We start from the raw sequence: 18439 nt of genomic DNA, 5'->3' as shown, positions 1-18439 counted from the left end.
AATGGAAAGAGCATATAATTAGCCAGGAGAAGCAATACATTTCACAACTGCAAGTGAGATATCTGGGTGTTTTAAAACAAGCTAAAAAGGAAGTTAGAGCAGCATTAGCATCCACAATATGACGTTTACGTGAGTGAAACACATCTTTCGGGGGGAATTTTTGAAGGGTGGGGATTCGATTTGATTGATGTCACATGAGGAGGGGGACGTCAAATGAGGATGTGCATGGCTGTATGAAAAGGATATTGATTGGAGGGGAATGGAAAATTGACAGACATTTGATCAACATGCATGCCCACTGGTACACAATTACGTAAAATCTTGTTTTCCAGGAAGTCCATGAAAAAAACTTTTTTTTAAAACCAAACTTAATAGCTTTATTGGAATATATACTTTAAAGGTAAACACCAACATTTTGGGAAATATTAATTGACAAGACAAGATGTTCATGTTCAGATGTTCAAATGTTTTCATTTTTGTGGCTCAATTTCCATGTTAAATCTAACAGATAGACTGTGCTGTAGTGTAACAGATTTAGACTGTGCTGTCATGTAAAAGATTTAGACTGCGGTAGCTTGCTGCAGTGTAACACGTTTAGACTGTGCTGTAGCTTGCTGTAGTGAAACAGACTTAAACTGTGCTGTAGCTTTCTGTAGTGTAACAGATTTAAACTGTGCTGTAGCTTTCTGTAGTGTAACAGATTTAAACTGTGCTGTAGCTTGCTGTAGGGTAACACATTTAAACTGTGCTGTGGCTTGCTGTAGTGTAACACATTTAAACTGTGATGTAGCTTGCTGTAGTGTAACACATTTAATCTGTGTTGTAGCTTGCTGTAGTGTAACAGATTTAGACTGTGCTGTAGCTTACCGTTGTGTAACAGACTTATACTGAATGAAAGTTTACTGGAACAGACTTTTGGTTTTACCGTTGGTTGCAGTACAGGTCGTAGATGGGCGTTTTGAACTGGATGGACTTGACCATCTCCCCTGATCGCAGTGAATATAGATCCACACAGCAAAACGGAAGACTGGTCCTACAGGAAACAAACACACTCATTAGTGGCAGTACCACACATATACACACACACTGCAGGGGCTCCTGTATAAACTCACACAGCAGAGAGGTTTTCTACATTTTACTGTGCTGGATAAAAGTATACTAACACCACACCCTGTTAGGGAGAAGATAATCCTCGGTCTGTAGTCTGGAATGCACAACTGCATTAACCAAATGAATAAATGAATATGCACAAGTGAATCACAGAGGACTCGTTGATGGAGAACCACACAGCTCTTCATTTGTCCTAATTCCTCCAATGAGAGGCCTCGGAAGTGTGGCCATGATAGAAAAGCCAGCCAGCAGCTCTATTTTTGTATTTGGATGATGTGAACATTAGCAGAAGCTCCTGACCCGTATTAACATGATTGTATGCATTGCACTTGCTGCCACACAATCTACATTAATCCTCTCTGCTAATGAGATGATGTTGAGTGAGCCTGGCCGGGTTCCGCTAAAGCCATCGTCACTCTCCGCCTCTCTATGGCCAGAGCTGCCTGGAGCTTGTGAGCGGTCGGCGTGTCACCCTGCCAACCTTTCAGAAAACGATGACACGCTCACATAAAGCTGTGAGGACCGGGGCCAGTTTATCAACTTGGCTGAGAGAACACCTTTGAGAGCGAACATTTTTTTCCAGTATCTAAAATTCTGATACGCAAAAGGGATGGACAGGCAAGGAGAGAGTGTGTTACAAAGTCTTTATGTCCTACTTCATAAAAGGTGTTCATCCACTTTGTGTCACTATTTGTTAAACCAATGACTTTTTTAAACTAAAGGAGAACAACAATGTGGAGGAAGTGATGTCACTCACCCTGAGGACCCAGTTGCCTTGCACACAGCGAGGAGGGGTCTCTTCTCTGCAAAGCTGTCCGTCTTCAGAGGACCTGCAGGAGAAGGCGGGGACAAAGAGGGATTTTCAGAAATCATGAGCATGGGATATTGCATCATACAATTCACCACAAGTCTTGGTATGACACTATATGAGAATGCGATATTATGGAATTAGTTTCAGATATTACATGTTTGATGTGGAATAAGTGAGGTGGCTGTGTGTGTGTGTGTGTGTATGTATGTATGCATGTATGTGTGTGTGTGTGTGTGTGTGTGTGTGTGTGTATGCATCTCTGTGTGTGTGCGTGTTTGCATGTGTGTGTGTACACATCTGTGTATTTGTGTCGATGTGAATGCGTGTGTTTTAAGTGCATTTCTGCATAGGTTTAACAGCAATAGACGGAAATCGCCCCACGTCCTTACCCGCAAGAATACGGGTCACCAACTCCGAACTGACTGAGAAGCAATTTTTTTTCCATTACAGAGTAATTGTAATTCATTGAAAGCACTGTCGGTCTGTAGTGGGCAGGACCCGTCAGCTTGTTGAAACCCAGGCCTACATTGTGCGAAGGTGCCCGAGGGGGGTGCTCCCACACCCACGCTGCCCTCTGGCCCGCGGGTCCCCACCACTTCCCCTCGCGCGACAATCACTCTCATTCTGCGGGGAAAACTCTCCGCTCCTGCTCGTCTCTGCTGCTTCTGATTACGCCCTTTTCACTTTTATCCCTCTCCACATGTGTCTGAATGCCGTCATTGTGCTGCTCAAAAATATGCCAAAAAAGCGGAACTAATTAAAACAATGGACAAAAGAAAAGGAGACGAGAAGAAAATACATTCCTGCTGATTCACGGCACATCTCGCCTCTGGCACCGCCACGCACTGCGTTACAGGCGACTAAGGCTGGGTATGTGTCACATGGAATATTAATATTACCATTATTAATCATGGATCGGTCACAGAAAAGTTGTTAAAGTTGTTGAAAATGGAAAATCTTTCAAAAAAAAAATATTTTTTTAAAATTCATTAATAGCCTAATCTGCAGCATACCTAATATACAGCACACCTAATCTGCAGCACACCTAATCTGCAGCACACCTAATCTCCAGCACACCTAATCTCCAGCACACCTAATATACAGCACACCTAATATACAGCACACCTAATATACAGCACACCTAATACACAGCACACCTAATATACAGCACACCTAATCTGCAGGACCATAGAACACTTGACTCTCTCTCACTTGTACCCCCCAGATGCCTGATCAAAAGCACATTAAAGAAGGAAAGGTGCCGAGATGCTCACCAATGTGTGGTGCAGGCAGGATTCTGGCCGCCCGCACTGGGCCCTGACGCACCGAGAACAGCTCCTGGGCCTCTCCACTGAGCTGCAAACACAGGAACACATCATCAAAGAGAGACACAAGCCAATCAGAGTTGGCTTGTGTCGACGATCATGTGACCAAGTGTGTCATAAATTGGCAAGTACAAATATAATTCACCGGAAGTTTTCTTGTGGTAATAACAATTCCATTCCCAGAGGTGGAGGTACAGAGCCAAGGCATCTGTGGGAAACTCCTGAACTCTGAGAAAAAGGTATCAGGGGATCAAGTTACAGAATTCATGTTTTTGGATCCGTCTAATGGCTCAAAGAAAGCCGTATGTCACCTCTGAGCCACTGTACATCATCTATTCAACCACACTTCATTTTCATTGCTCCATCTCATCTTCACTGGAGCGTCAGAATATTCTGAGGTCAAACCCATCGCACAGATCCCCATCAGGCCTCAATGAGCTGCCCTGCTGCCAAACTACCCAAGTATTCCCACCACATTCCAGGTTTCCAGTTTCCAGTTTCCAGTTTAGGACCAATCCCTTACCTTTAGCGACATCTAGTGAACAAGGAGAGAACTGACGTTCACAGCAGAAGAACTAGTCTCAACTTGCTGGTTTCATCATGGCCCAGTTTAACTGCCTCAGTGACCTCACATACCCCATTTTAGTAGATGTGTGGGCAGCTTCACAAAGCATAGGCAGAGACACTCATATGCGAACACACACACAGAGACGACAGACTTACACACGTACACACACATACACACATGCATAAATGCACACACAAATAACAAACCTTGCAAATGCCGGAAAATACTCACTCAGCGGCCCATTGGATGAGCCAAGTTTCCCTGTCATGTTTAGCAAGCTGTCCTATATTCATCCAGGGGTTTGTGTCTACTGGGCCACTACCAAATCACACGTATTGATCTATGCATGTGCCTTTACAGGCTTCATAGTATCTAGTCTTGATTCTAGGATTTTGATCAAAACAATTCACACTTTCTGTGAGCAGAAACTTCTGCTTGGTTGGAAACAGTTCGTGATATCCGGCAAAAGAAGAAATAGTTCTGGATTTTTGAGCTCTGTTGATGTTTGTGAGTAACTGTAGCATGATATTTAGATAGAGACGTTGCTGTTGTCAGCATATTGATTACCAGAAAAGGTGTGGTCTAGACATTTAGGGTGTACTGCCCCTTTAACGAGTGATAATAAAAAACACTAACAGAGGGGTTAAGGCCTTTCCCGTTGGGTTGAGCAGTGGCAGGTACACAGAGATAAAAACACACAGCACACATGAGAGCGGGAGAGATGAAGACGATGGCATACTCACAGATATGCACCAGATCTGCATTCCCTCCGAGTAGCCAATCATGAGGCAGAGGGGAGGGCCTGACCCCCCGCCGTGGCACTCCAGGAACTCTGGGGATCGGCACACGTCTGCACACAGAGCAGCGGCAAATCAGAAGCACAGCCTCACTCACTCTGCATGCTAAGAGCTAGGAGTACACTCTGCTCTGTACCGCGTTGTACAGTGAACCCCAGATCAATACAGTGTGCTAAAGCCTGCTCTGGGGACAGTTACAAACACAGTCACAGTCCTGTTACTAACACAGTCACAGTCCTGTTACTAACACACAGTCACAGTCCTGTTACAAACACAGTCACAGCCCTATTACTAACACAGCGACTGTCCTGTTACAAACACAGTGACTGTCCTGTTACAAACACAGTCACTGTCCTGTTACAAACACACTCACTGTCCTGGTACCAACACACAGTCCTGTGACGAATACACAGTCACAGCCCTGCTACTAATACAGTGACTGTCCTGTTACAAACACAGTGACTGTCCTGTTACAAACACAATGACAGGACAAGCACCGTCCTGATCTGCATATTTTCATTAACAGCTTTTCTCTCACGGTGAAGGAAATACACCTAAGCGCTACTTACTATACCTGAGGGAAAGCAGTACAATCATACAGTGGGGGTGTGAAACCAGTGACTATAGGTTTAGCTAAGGGCCACCGTTTCTGCTGGTTTTTGGCCTTTAGTACCAGTGACTACATTAAAAAATCTCTTCCAGCTGTGTATTGCAGTAGAAAATTTCTTACAACCCAGGACTGTAGTACTGAATAATTCAGCTTTGTACTATAGTACTAAATCGCTCACAGATCTGTAGGATAGTACTGAATCTCTTCCAGCAATATAGTGCAGAACTATGGAATGACTGCATCACATGGACCTCAGTAAATGATGAGACCATGTTTGCACACCTCTACTTACCATTAATGTCTGCTTCCTCAAATCGAACCCAGATCACCTTCTCCTTCTCATCTGTCGGAGGTCCACCAGTGTAGGCCTAGAGGGAAAGGAAGGGGAAGGAAGGGGAAGGAAGGGGAAGGAAGGGGAAGGGGAGGAGGAAGAGGACAAGGTCAGTGGGTTCAAGCTGAGAGATGTTAGAGGGACATGGGAATGTTGGAGGTATTCCTACCTGTGGGACAACATCCTGCAGGAACGTAACCACACTTTCCATGTAGGACTGCTCCCTGAAAAACACACACAAGTCTCACTAAAAACACACTGATAAACACTCACAACTCTCACTAAAAACACATGGAAAAACACTCACAACTCTCACTAAAAACACACTGAAAAACACTCACAACTCTCACTAAAACACACTGAAAAACACTCACAACTCTCACTAAAAACACACTGAAAAACACTCACAACTCTCACTAAAAACACACTGAAAAACACTCACAACTTTCTCAACAAGACGCACTGAAAAACACACACAACCATCTCCCCAAAAACACTGACAACTATCTCACCAAAAACACAGAAAAACACCCACAACTCACTCACCAAAAACACACTGAAAAACACCCACAAGACTCCCTAGAAATATACTGAAACACTCAGAAATCCATCCATCCATCCATTATCTTAACCCGCTTATCCTGAACAGGGTCGCAGGAGGGCTGGAGCCTATCCCAGCATACATTGGGTGAAAGGCAGGAATACACCCTGGACAGGTCGCCAGTCCATCGCAGGGCACACACACCATTCACTCACACACTCATACCCACGGGCAATTTAGACTCTCCAATCAGCCTAACCTGCATGTCTTTGGACTGAGGGAGGAAACCGGAGTAGCTGGAGGAATCCCACGCAAACACGGGGAGAACATGCAAACTCCACACAGACAGGCGAACCCAGGACCTCCTTGCTGTGAGGCGGCAGTGCTACCCACTGCATGCCACCCAAAAACACACCGAAAAACACATACACCTCCCTCAGCAAAAACACACTGAAAAACACACACAACTCTCTCACCAAAAACACACTGGAAAACACACACACACCTCTCATCAAAAACACTCACAACTCTCTCATCAAAAACCCACTGAAAAAACCCACAACTTTCTCACCAAAAACACACCTCCATACGGCTCTAGCTAAGCTAGCTTGGGTGCCTGCGTTTGCATCATAATGTACATTTACATCCGAAGGAAAGAAAATAGAACACGGCAGACTTCTTCCCAACAGGGGTCAACTCCATTCCAATTCAGTCAATTAACTGTAATTCAATTCTTCAGTTCAAAAACACTCAAGATGTTCTATTGGAATTGTTCAGTTCATTAAATGACTTTACGTTGACTTCCTGAATTGAACTGAACGCCTTGATTGCGATGGCATTTACCCCAGCCCTGCTACCTACACTCGGGCCTGGAGCGGAATGCACAATTTCTCCATACAGAGCTGGGACGAACACCCTGCCTGCTGATTGGCTGACTGGGAGCATGGCTGACCAGCCCAGGGGAAAGTGACCACGGGAAAGAAGGGGAGGAGCTGGTTCTTACGTGGCAGCCTGCGCTCGCACGACCACGCCCCCCGCACAGCGGCTCGGGCGGCGTGGAGACTCGGACGCCATTTTCACTCCGATCCTCTACCCTGCAGGGGAGAGAAGAGGATAACATGAGCTATAACGGGGGCGGCCTGTAGTGTAGTGGTTAAGGTAAATGAGTGGGACACGCAAGGTCAGTGGTTCTAATCCCGGTGTAGCCACAATAAGATCCACACAGCCGTTGGGCCCTTGAGCAAGGCCCTTAACCCTGCATTGTAATGTAATGTAATATAACAGCAATGGCATTCAGAAGCCTGAATACATGGGACCATGTGACCACCGCCAGCCCCAGAAAGCATGCAGATACACCTTGTTCAGTTACCCAGGTCACCAGTATTAATGGCACCAAATTGTCCTGCCTCCCCAGTGCAGAGACGCAGGGACCTGCACTACCCCGTACTCTTCCTTTTTATTCCGTCTTGCCCTTGGAGAACCTTGGGGTTTGCAGGTTTGGCTGTTACTCTGCATTATGTTGATCAATTGAAGTGGTCCATAACAGATAACTCATCCGACCCCAGTTCCTAGGTACAAATTAGTTTACGATTCTAAGAACAGGCACCCAGCCTGCATCTCTTAGGGGAAGGAATGATTACTTGAGTCGTTTTCCAAAGTAGCTTCTCATTGGCTGTTACACTGTGCTGCAGTTAAGGAGTTAAAACAGCAAATTCCACAAAACATTGGGTCGATGAAATCTTTTAAACTCGCTGGTTGATTCGCAAATTACATTCAACTGCAATGGATATGTGGATGTGCTAAAGGCCTACTGTGTAGAATTTACTTTACTTTAATAAAACAAGCTAAATATCTGTACATACTCCTCTGTAATTTCGATTTACACAAAGACCTAAAGCTTCTGACAAGAAGCAAAAGTGGCACCATTGAATTTTAGCACAATAGGGGGATCTTGAAGAACAAGCCCGTAGTTGAATTTCTGGCAAATAATGTCTTTTCAATGTGATATTTTAGGCTATTCATTCATGATCCTCAAAATAACATTTCACTAAATAAATGAAGTGGCTTGCTATAACATGACTTGAACATCCTGATAGCTGTTTAAACCAAACTGATTGACAACTTAGCAAGCTAGCTAGCAGCTCGTTGACACGTAGCGTAGTCCAATGGCGTAAAATCATGAAATTCCCGAAATACTCAACTTTCTAAGACCATTACATTTACACCTGAATTGTTTATTAAACGGCGTTTCGATACGAACCCAGGGCGTTGAGTTTGTGTTGCGTCCTGTTCCACTGAAGCTATTCGCTGAACGCGACAAAACAGAAGCAAATACTGAAAAACAGAAGAACTCACAAAAAGAGCCAATGAAAACGCGGCGTTGATAGAGCTCCGTCAATACGTGCATGAGGAAGGCGGGCAAAGTTGATTTCAAACCAATAGCAATTCTAGAAAATGTCTTTGTGCGGTTGACTAAGTAGATCTGTCTTTAGAAAGGGAAACTCACTTCGATCTATTGATGAAACTGTCTCGTTTTTTATACATTTTGACCACTATTCACCTGTATTTCATTACGAAGCAAGCGTTAAGCGTGACATGTACATTTTCCTTAAGTTGTACAGACGTCCGTTACACGTCACCCATACTTGTTTGTTTACATTGAAATCTCGCGAGAAACTGGCTTGCGTGCAGCACGGTGTCGGAGCGGTTCTGTTTCTTCAGAACCTTGCATATATGATACTCTGGGTGGAAAAATTGACAGTGTACTGTGCATGGCGCTACAATTATTATTTTCATTAGATGACGATCATTAACAGCGCTCTCTGTGTGCTTCTAAGTAGAAAAATGGACCACACAAATACATCAGAATTGGTAGATTTGCTCTTCAAGGGTTTTTTTTTCTTCTTTCTTTAATAAGTCAGACATAGCATACAGGGCATATACGGAATAGTTCTCATCACGTCAAGGGCGGTTCTAAGGGGGTGGCGCGCACAGTCAGTCCGCTATAAGGTTCACAAGATACCGTTTTCCCGACTTCCAAATGTGCATCAAAAGCGCACCTGTCGCACGTTATTGGCTGTTTTGTCAGTCAATCTGTTCTTACGAAGACACCGTCTTTTCCGCTCGCAAGACTACCAAATGTGGGGTAAAAAGTCCGAATCAACAAGACGTGACAGCACAGCTTGCAAGCTTATGTGGTTCAGTTTATAAGCCTCTAAACTTTATTTTGCTTGTCAGTGTGACAGGTTGAAATATTGAATATGTTGAATGGTAACTAGCTAGCTAGCTAGCTAACGAACGTTATTCTCAACAAGAAATAAATCACTTGAATGCTGTGTTTCTTTAATGTAATATGGCCCCTGGTGTACTACTAGCTAAATCAGCTAAATCTATATAGGCAAATTGCTAACTTATCTAGTTAGTTAGCTGACGTAACGTTGTAACAGACGGTTTGAAAGAATGTGCATTTACATAATAATATTGTACCCACTGTGTAGGTGCTGGTACATATCACTGTGTAGGTGCTGGTACATATTCTTATAGTATTTAGACAATTTGTTTGACATGTTGATTGATGCAAGACAATGATTCATATAGTTTGCAAAAGGTCTTTAAAATGTTGCATGTAAACATTCTTCTCATGTCACATTGTGACATCCCTGTGTCTGACCCGTCTATTGTTTTAAAATATTTAATTTAAATGAAGATAATTTGTCTTATGTCGTTACTTTGAGAGTATTTCGTTGTGTCGAGTTTGTGTTCTCTGTATTAATTCAGTAGAAGACTAACATGAAGTGACTGGATAAGTAACATGCATCAGAGCTGGTGAGAATGTGATTTTGGAGCAACAATGTGTATTATCATCATTTTAATTAATTGAATTAATCCTTTTAATCATATTAAGCTAATTTGTTAAGACATTCTGACCATGACCGCAAATTCTTGAACAGGCTTAGTTATAGGTCAGAGCCTTACAGTCAGGTCCATAAATATTGGGACATTGACACAATTCTCATCTTTTTGGCTCTATACACCACCACAATGGATTTGAAATGAAACAAACAAGATGTGCTTTAACTGCAGACTTTCAGCTTTACTTTGAGGGTATTTACATCCAAATCAGGTGAACGGTGTAGGAATTACAACAGTTTGTTGTGCCTCCCACTTTTTAAGGGACCAAAAGTAATGGGACAAACTAACAATCATAAATCAAACTTTCACTTTTTAATACTTGGTTGCAAATCCTTTGCAATCAATTACAGCCTGAAGTCGGGAACGCATAGACATCACCAGACGCTGGGTTTCATCCCTGGTGATGCTCTGCCAGGCCTCTACTGCAACTGTCTTCAGTTCCTGCTTGTTCCTGGGGCATTTTCCCTTCAGTTTTGTCTTCAGCAAGTGAAATGCATGTTCAATCGGATTCAGGTCAGGTGATTGACTTGGCCATTGCATAACATTCCACTTCTTTGCCTTCTTTGCTTTGGTTGCTTTCACAGTATGCTTCAGGTCATTGTCCATCTGCACTGTGAAGCGTCGTCCAATGAGTTCTGAAGCATTTGGCTGAATATGAGCAGATAATATTGCCCGAAACAGTTCAGAATTCATCCTGCTGCTTTTGTCAGCAGTCACATCATCAATAAATACAAGGGAACCAGTTCCATTGGCAGTCATACATGCCCACGCCATGACACTACCACCACCATGCTTCACTGATGAGGTGGTATGTTTTGGATCATGAGCAGTTCCTTTCCTTCTCCATACTCTTCTCTTCCCATCATTCTGGTACAAGTTGATCTTTTTCTCATCTGTCCATAGGATGTTGATCCAGAACTGTAAAGGCTTTTTTAGATGTTGTTTGGCAAACTCTAATCTGGTCTTCCTGTTTTTGAGGCTCACCAATGGTTTACATCTTGTGGTGAACCCTCTGTATTCACTCTGGTGAAGTCTTCTCTTGATTGTTGACTTTGACACACATACACCTACCTCCTGGAGAGTGTTCTTGATCTGGCCAACTGTTGTGAAGGGGTTTTTCTTCACCAGGGAAAGAATTCTTCTGTCATCCACCACAGTTGTTTTCCGTGGTCTTCCAGGTCTTTTGGTGTTGCTGAGCTCACCGGTGCATTCTTTCTTTTTAAGAATGTTCCAAACAGTTGATTTGGCCACACCTAATGTTTTTGCTATCACTCTGATGGGTTTGTTTAGATTTTTCAGCCTAATGATGGCTTGCTTCACTGATAGTGACAGCTCTTTGGATCTCATATTGAGAGTTGACAGCAACAGATTCCAAATGCAAATAGCACACTTGAAATGAACTGCTCCTTGTAAATGAGATAATGAGGGAATAACACACACCTGGCCATGGAACAGCTGAGCCGCCAATTGTCCCATTACTTTTGGTCCCTTAAAAAGTGGGAGGCACATATAGAAACTGTTGTAATTCCTACACTGTTCACCTGATTTGGATGTAAATATCCTCAAATTAAAGCTGAAAGTCTGCAGTTAAAGCATATTCATTTCATTTCAAATCCATTGTGGTGGTGTATAGAGCCAAAAAGAGGAGAATTGTGTCGATGTCCCAATATTTATGGACCTGACTGTATTTATTGTAATAAATCTCAGGTACATCATGATGATAAAAATGTGATTTGTCCAAAATCACATACTCACCAGCTCTGATGCACATGTTACTTATCCAGTCACTTCATGGCATTCTTCTTCTCAGATTGAAACAAGCCTGTAAATATTGGTATTATGTTGATGTGCCATGGCAGGGATTACTCTACACCATGTAACTTGTTCTACAGGACACAGTCCATGACTTTAATGCCCTTAAATATGGCCAAACAGTTAGTTTTTCTTCTTGGTCCATAAACATTAAATTGTCTTATGATAACAATATCTGATATATATGTATATATATATGCTCAGTAGACTTTCGAACATGAAACAATAAAACACATAAATAACCCCAAAAATGATTTGTGTGCATGAAGCCAGGAGATATGGTGGCCACCTCCAGACAACCCTTGGACCCCCCTTGGCCACCCCAGTAAAAAAAATCGTAGTACTGCTCCTGCATCACGGAGAGCACTGTACCTCATTGGAAAATGAAAAGTTACCATTACAATAGAGTACTGAATTCATAAAGAAATTTTCCAATTCAAAAATCACATTTACTTTAAAAAAAATCATTTAATATGAGTGTTTATGAAAATTTAATTTATTCTGCAGCAGTACCCATATGAAGCATAAAAAAAACAACACTACCCGGGAGGAAATCACTGTCCTCAATGCTCTGGAGACGTAGCGTGACGCACGTGATGTCACAGATACAGAGGAAATGGCGCCGAGCATATCGTAGTGGGATATGTAGTCGTTAGGTCATTTAAAAGAGTGGAAAATGTATGCAGGCTTGTATAGGGAGGTAAAGTGGATGTATCGGGAACGATACTCCCCGCTGTCAGGAACCTAGTAGCACAATAAGAAAAGACCCTGCCACCTATGGTATTTTAAGCTATTCTAAGAATAACAAGGAGGCCTGCACCCTGCAAAAGGAGCATTCTTGATGGAGTATAAGGAATCAGTAAATCATTTAAAAAGATATCTTCAAGAGAAAATACACTAGTTGCTTTAAATGACAAATGTATTATGGTGGAAGTTTCCTTGTCATATATACCTAATTTATCCATGGATACCTTTTGGACCTTGACCAGAATGAGCATTTCAAACTTTCCCACTTTCAGGAACCAAGTATGTCAAAATGTGCAGAGAGAATACACTAGATGGTTCCAAATGACATGTAATATGGTGGACAGTTCCCTGTCATATATGCTTAATTTAGCCATGTACACAATTTGGAGCTTGAGATATGACCAGAATGAGCATTTCAAGCTTTCCTGCTTTCAGGATCTTAGTTTGTCAAAATGTGCATATCTTCAACAGAGTACTCAAATTTCCTGTAAATGGCAAATGTATGATGCTGGAAAGTTCCCTGTCATATATACACACATCAGCCATATACACTTTTAGGAGCTTGAGATATGACCGGAATGTCTGAATGTCCCTTATCTACACATTTCCATCTCTACATGTTGTTGTGGTAAAACCAGGGGACTGGTAATTGAGGGATGCTATGTTCTGGCTCATTGGCGCCACCCCCTGGCTGACTGGAGCCACTGCAGATTCCCCAAGCTAGCAGACCAGCGAAATTACATTGAGATTGATTTTGAAATGGGTGAGATATTCTTTAGTCCTGCTAAAGAAGCTTGTTGAGCGAAGGTTTGAATCCTTCATAGTGGTTAAGGTCAATGACTGGGACACGCTGGGACCTGCAAGGTCGGTGGTTCTAATCCCGGTGTGGCCACAATAAGATCTGCACAGCCGTTGGGCCCTTGAGCAAGGCCCTTAACCCTGCATTGCTCCAGGGGAGGATTGTCTCCTGCTTAGTCTAATCAACTGTATGTCGCTCTGGATAAGAGCGTCTGCCAAATGCCAATAATGTAATGTAATCATTAGGGTTTGTTCACCATCAGCCTGCAGCATGATACCCCTAACAGTTCTCCCCTAAGGAAGATTACTACTGCACAATCAATTCCTGGTAGTGTAACAGCATACAGTACTTGTAGATGTGTAAGGACTGGAATGTAATGCAGCCAAATATGTTTTGGCCTGTTTAAGCATCATAAGTTACAATCAAAATTGCAATGCAAGTTTGTAGATGTGGCATAAAAATCGATCTTTAAGGCATAAGATGATTCCTCAAGTGAACCTCCTCATAGAAACATTTCTTCTGTTGTTATTATTATTTTAGTTACTGGGGTATAAGCAAGTAACACTCCTCCCAGGCTTGCATATGAACAGTCTCCTTATTTTCTCATTTATGGGTTTTGAAAATATAAAAAACTGAGAAAACCTGTAAGAAATTCAAAAATATTGATCTTGAGTGTGAGTGCATGATTATGAGACTTGACTTGATGCGCAATACAGTATAGTGTTATATTTTCTTGGGAAATGATAAATGGCGTTCTTATAAATTGTATTCTGGTACAGTGTGGCAGAAAGGTTTGCATATCTGTGTGGGGTGTGTGTGTGCATGTGTGTGCATGTGTGTGCCTGTATGTTCTCATGCCAGGGGCAGCTTGTGATGAGTTAAGATAGGATGGTTCCTCCTCGTCCAATCAGCTTGTATTCACTGGTCTCTGCAAGAGGGTTTCAGCATGAAGTAAAGACTCTTGATTGTCCAACAAAGAGAGTTTTATGCAGCTCATTCAGACCCACTTGTGTATTGTTTGTGTTTTGAAACACAAGGACACCTTTGTCTGTTCTTCCCTCCAACAAATTCTGCATATTTTCTATGTCAAGACCCTTTTACATTAACATTAGCCCTCTCTGTCATATCAATAACCTCTAAATAGATTTAAATGATATATTTCCTTGCAAGTATTTGTAAGCTATTAGTAGGGTTTCATGAGTCTAGTCAACCTTCTTTATGGTGTGTGATTCCACATCAGCACCATAAACCAGACAAGTCCATGACTTCAAATTATCCTCAAATTCAATTAGCTGTCATTAGCTTTTCATCCTGCTGCACTTGTTTATTTGTAGCATCTCCAGCTGTGTTGAAGAGACTCATGCCAGCTCCAGAAAAATGAAGTGCATAATTAATTGGAATTTTAAGTGGCCATTTTAATATATCAGGGCAGCAATCAATTTCACCACATAATGTGATACAATGTCTCCCCTACTAGTACAGGGATAAAGAGTCGCTGATGAAGTTATCAAATAATGATGCTCAGCTGTGTTGTGTGCAGGAATGGCCCTCAATAGTAAAACTGAGTGAATGTTTAATACATTTTTATAGTCGTGCCACAGTTTTTTGATCATTGAACAGTGGTCTCAAGATCAGTGCCATGGAGGCCCATGTGTATGCTGGTCTTTATTCCAGCTTCAGATCTTGATGATATTCAATTATTTCCTGAATTAGGGCTGTGGGTTTGCACATACAGTAATGTATGTAAAATGAAATGTGTTATTTGTGTTGTCTTTAGAACAACTGTTGCTTATATTCTGTTGCTTTAATGCAGTTAAATGCATATGGCTGAATTAGCTATTAAGGCAGCATTAACTGGTTTGAATGAACATCTGCATAAACACAGCCCACCATGGCCAAGAGTTTGAGACCACTGTCTTAAAGGATTCATGAAAAAATGTTGCAATGAGGTATCATGAGCCAGTCTTCATACCACAGTAACTTTCCCCTGCCTGGTGACAGAAGCTAAGCCAGGCTATGGTTGGCTAGTACTTGGACTGAAGACTAAATAGCTGCTAAAAATAGTGCCATTGCGCCAGTATGGGGGTGGTCTTCCCTCTGGGCTAGACAAACCAGTGCCACAGGGCAGCATTGGGTACAATGGGACTGAAAATGAGACAGATCGGGGCTCATTAAATATCCCATGGCACTTAACCCAAAGCACAGGGGCTTAGCCCATGTCCTGGCCAAATTCCAAACTTGGCTCTCTGAACCTGATCGACATTTTTATGTTGGTTTATTTGGCTTGAAGTCACAGTGAAACTAGTTATAGCAGCACTAGCTTGCACAATATGACGTATACGTGAGAAAAACCAATCTTTCGGGGGAGATTTTTGGAGGGTGGGGAGTCGACTCGATTGATGTCAGATGAGGGAAATGGCAACGGAAAACTACAAACTGTACAGTACTATCAGGGCCATCCCTGTGGGTATTTTGAAAGCCAAAGGAGTGCTTCTAGCGACCATCTTGTTTAAGGAACTGTTCATGAGATCAGTACTCCCTACTCTCATTAGGTCCTTTACTGAAGCATGATGTGTTTCAAAAATGAATTAATATATTTATTTTAATTTTTTAATTTTTTTGGCCTGTAATACTGTAATACATAAATAATTTGAATACAAGTTGAAATGTTCTGGTAGCTTCCCCTTCTGAATAAGTCAATGTTTGATTTATGAGTACCACTTTACAACAAGATATTGTATTTTATTATAGCTATTGAACTAACTAACTACTAACTTAGTTAACTAACTAGTTAACTAATTAGTAAACTACTGAGAAGTCAATAAGTACAACTTTGTGTATGTATTCATTAATTCATATAAGTAACTACATTAGTTAATGCCAATTCTTAATGGAATGAAAAAAACAGTTTAACCTATGGTTTACGAATGTATAAATATAAATGTGACTAATACACAAGTTAGTAGTTAACATTACAGGTAAAGGTACAATAGGTAATAGGTAATAGGTAATTTTGGACTTCTAATGGTCAAGAGAGGAATTGCAGCAACAAACAGGCTCAAACCACAACACTGTTTATCCCACCCCTTTTCTGTGAACACATTGAAACACCATTGGCTGTGGCAATTATAACCAATGAGCTTTAATTATTGTACAGCTATACAATATTTGCTACAGTGCACAAATTTTGAACTTTTTTTGAACTGTTCGGGTTTCAACTGCATATTTTGAAACCTATTGCACCTTTAAGTTACTGTTATGCTTAATTGATGCATTTGTACGTCAGCGAATTCATGTTAACACCAACATTAATAATGCTGCTGGCGACGATGTTAATTTCCTCACTGGGGATCAATGAGTATCTAGGCCAGAGGTGTCAAACTCGCAGTGTCTGCTGGTATTTGTGGTTTCCTTACAATCAGCAGCCAATTAAGGCCTTGAGAGCAAGGTGTGTAGACTCTTTAGCCAATGAACGACTTCAAAATGTACCTCTCATGCTGAAACACACCAAAAACCAGCAGACACTGCGGCCCTCCAGGACTAGAATTTGACACCTGAGATCAAGGCAAATCAATGTGGTGGGCTTTTTCATGCATTCCTCTTGTTTGTGGTGAGCTTCCTGCGTTCATCATTGGCTTTTAGTAATGAAAGGCCGTATATAAACGCGATTAAATTTGTACGCCTAATTTTGCTATGGAGATTCTGTGCTTCGGGGGTCACTCACACACCATGGGACCCAGAGCGGCAGGTATCCATGGAAACGGGCGCACTGTTTACTGCGCCGTCGATGCCAGCAAGCCCCTGAGACAATGAGGCTGAGTGTACTGTGTCTTGAAGACAATGGGCCACACAAAGGAGGCTCTGCCCCATGGTAACAAAACAAAATGGCGCCACACTACTGCTCTTGTTCCAGCTGACGTTAGATGATTCTGTCCCTGCGGTGTTCTTATATGGTTTGTGTAAAAATGCCATCCCTTCTGCTGTGCTGTTATGTAATTTGCTGGCCAAAGGTGCCTGTGGTGTGATACGGGCCTCATGTCCTAACTTGATTTGGGATCAAGGAACATTGTTAGTCAGTTTGAAGGTAGTTCAAATTATTGCAATAGATAATAAAAAATGTTGACACTTTGTGTGTCGCCTTCTTATTGTCTGTGAGAGGCATTTCGTTTTAAGCCGAGGGTACAGTAAGTGAAAGTTTGGCACCTGTATGGGACAGTACCACCAGAATCATCCACAAAGAAATAGAGATAAAAAAAATTTATAGTTACAGGGGGTCAAAATAACCCCACACAACTCATTCAGCGTGTTAGTACAGGAAAAAATTGTGATATGTTTATTCCACGTTGACTTTTAATCCCACCAAATTAGAGAATTTGAATAATCATACAATATCAATATCAGAGATGTCAAACACTGAAAGGGGTCAAATTGACCATGAACACAATATGAAGGCATTCGCATTAATGTGAAGGGGAATCACAGAGGTGGTTCTCATTCTAGCAGTATTCAGTTTGTTAGCAGTGAAGGTCTTTGTACGGAGCTAGTGTCATACTGTGTGAGAGTGACTACTCTAAAATAAATCACTAAATTACTGAGGCTTCATCCAAGCACATCAACGTAGTCACAGTTTTCATCTACTTATTATCAAGATTCCCAATTAAACAGCCAGGAAGTTGAATGTTTCCTATGTCCAATAATTGCACCAGCATAATTGCTGACAGGGATTTCCGGCACATAGCTGGAGTATACTCCCACGTCACCCCCCTGCTCTTTTCCCTCCACTGGCTGCCTGTTATGGCTTACATCAAATTCACATTGGTGCTAGCTTTCCAGGCAGTTAAGGGGTCAGCACCAGCTTACCTCCAAAAGATCATCAGGACCCTACATGCCTGCCAGACCTCTTCGTTCAGCCACCACAGGACACCTGGTGCCTCCCTCTCTCCGCATTTCTACCTCCTGGTCACGTCTGTTCTGGCTCCATGGTGGTGGGACGACCTCCCTGTAGAGGTCAGAACAGTAGAGACTCTGACCACCAGACTGAAGACGTATCTCTTCAAGCTGCACCTCTGCACATCC

At 42.2% G+C, this 18439-nt stretch overlaps 1 protein-coding gene across 3 annotated transcripts in view; it reads right to left on the bottom strand.

Moving 5' to 3' along the window:
- The window catches only part of LOC133108480 (BCAS3 microtubule associated cell migration factor-like), a 92799-nt gene extending 84114 nt beyond the window's left edge, over positions 1 to 8685 (bottom strand). For 2 of the 3 annotated variants that reach the window (XM_061218037.1, XM_061218039.1), the window contains exons 1-8: positions 8354 to 8685; positions 7097 to 7187; positions 5722 to 5776; positions 5514 to 5589; positions 4558 to 4664; positions 3196 to 3277; positions 1868 to 1940; positions 926 to 1033 (exon numbers count right to left, since the gene is read on the bottom strand). In XM_061218037.1, coding sequence (XP_061074021.1) covers positions 926 to 1033; positions 1868 to 1940; positions 3196 to 3277; positions 4558 to 4664; positions 5514 to 5589; positions 5722 to 5776; positions 7097 to 7167 — 572 coding nt within the window. In that variant the 5' untranslated portion in view covers positions 7168 to 7187; positions 8354 to 8685. The remainder of the gene's footprint in view (positions 1 to 925; positions 1034 to 1867; positions 1941 to 3195; positions 3278 to 4557; positions 4665 to 5513; positions 5590 to 5721; positions 5777 to 7096; positions 7188 to 8353) is intronic. The other variant, XM_061218038.1, reaches the window with a different exon arrangement.
- Positions 8686 to 18439: the final 9754 nt, after the last annotated feature.

Source organism: Conger conger, chromosome 13 (genome assembly GCF_963514075.1).
Source record: "Conger conger chromosome 13, fConCon1.1, whole genome shotgun sequence".
NCBI classification, from domain to species: Eukaryota; Metazoa; Chordata; class Actinopteri; order Anguilliformes; family Congridae; genus Conger; species Conger conger.
The sequence above is the reverse complement of the archived record's forward strand: the minus strand, read 5'-3'. Positions and strand labels throughout refer to the sequence as shown.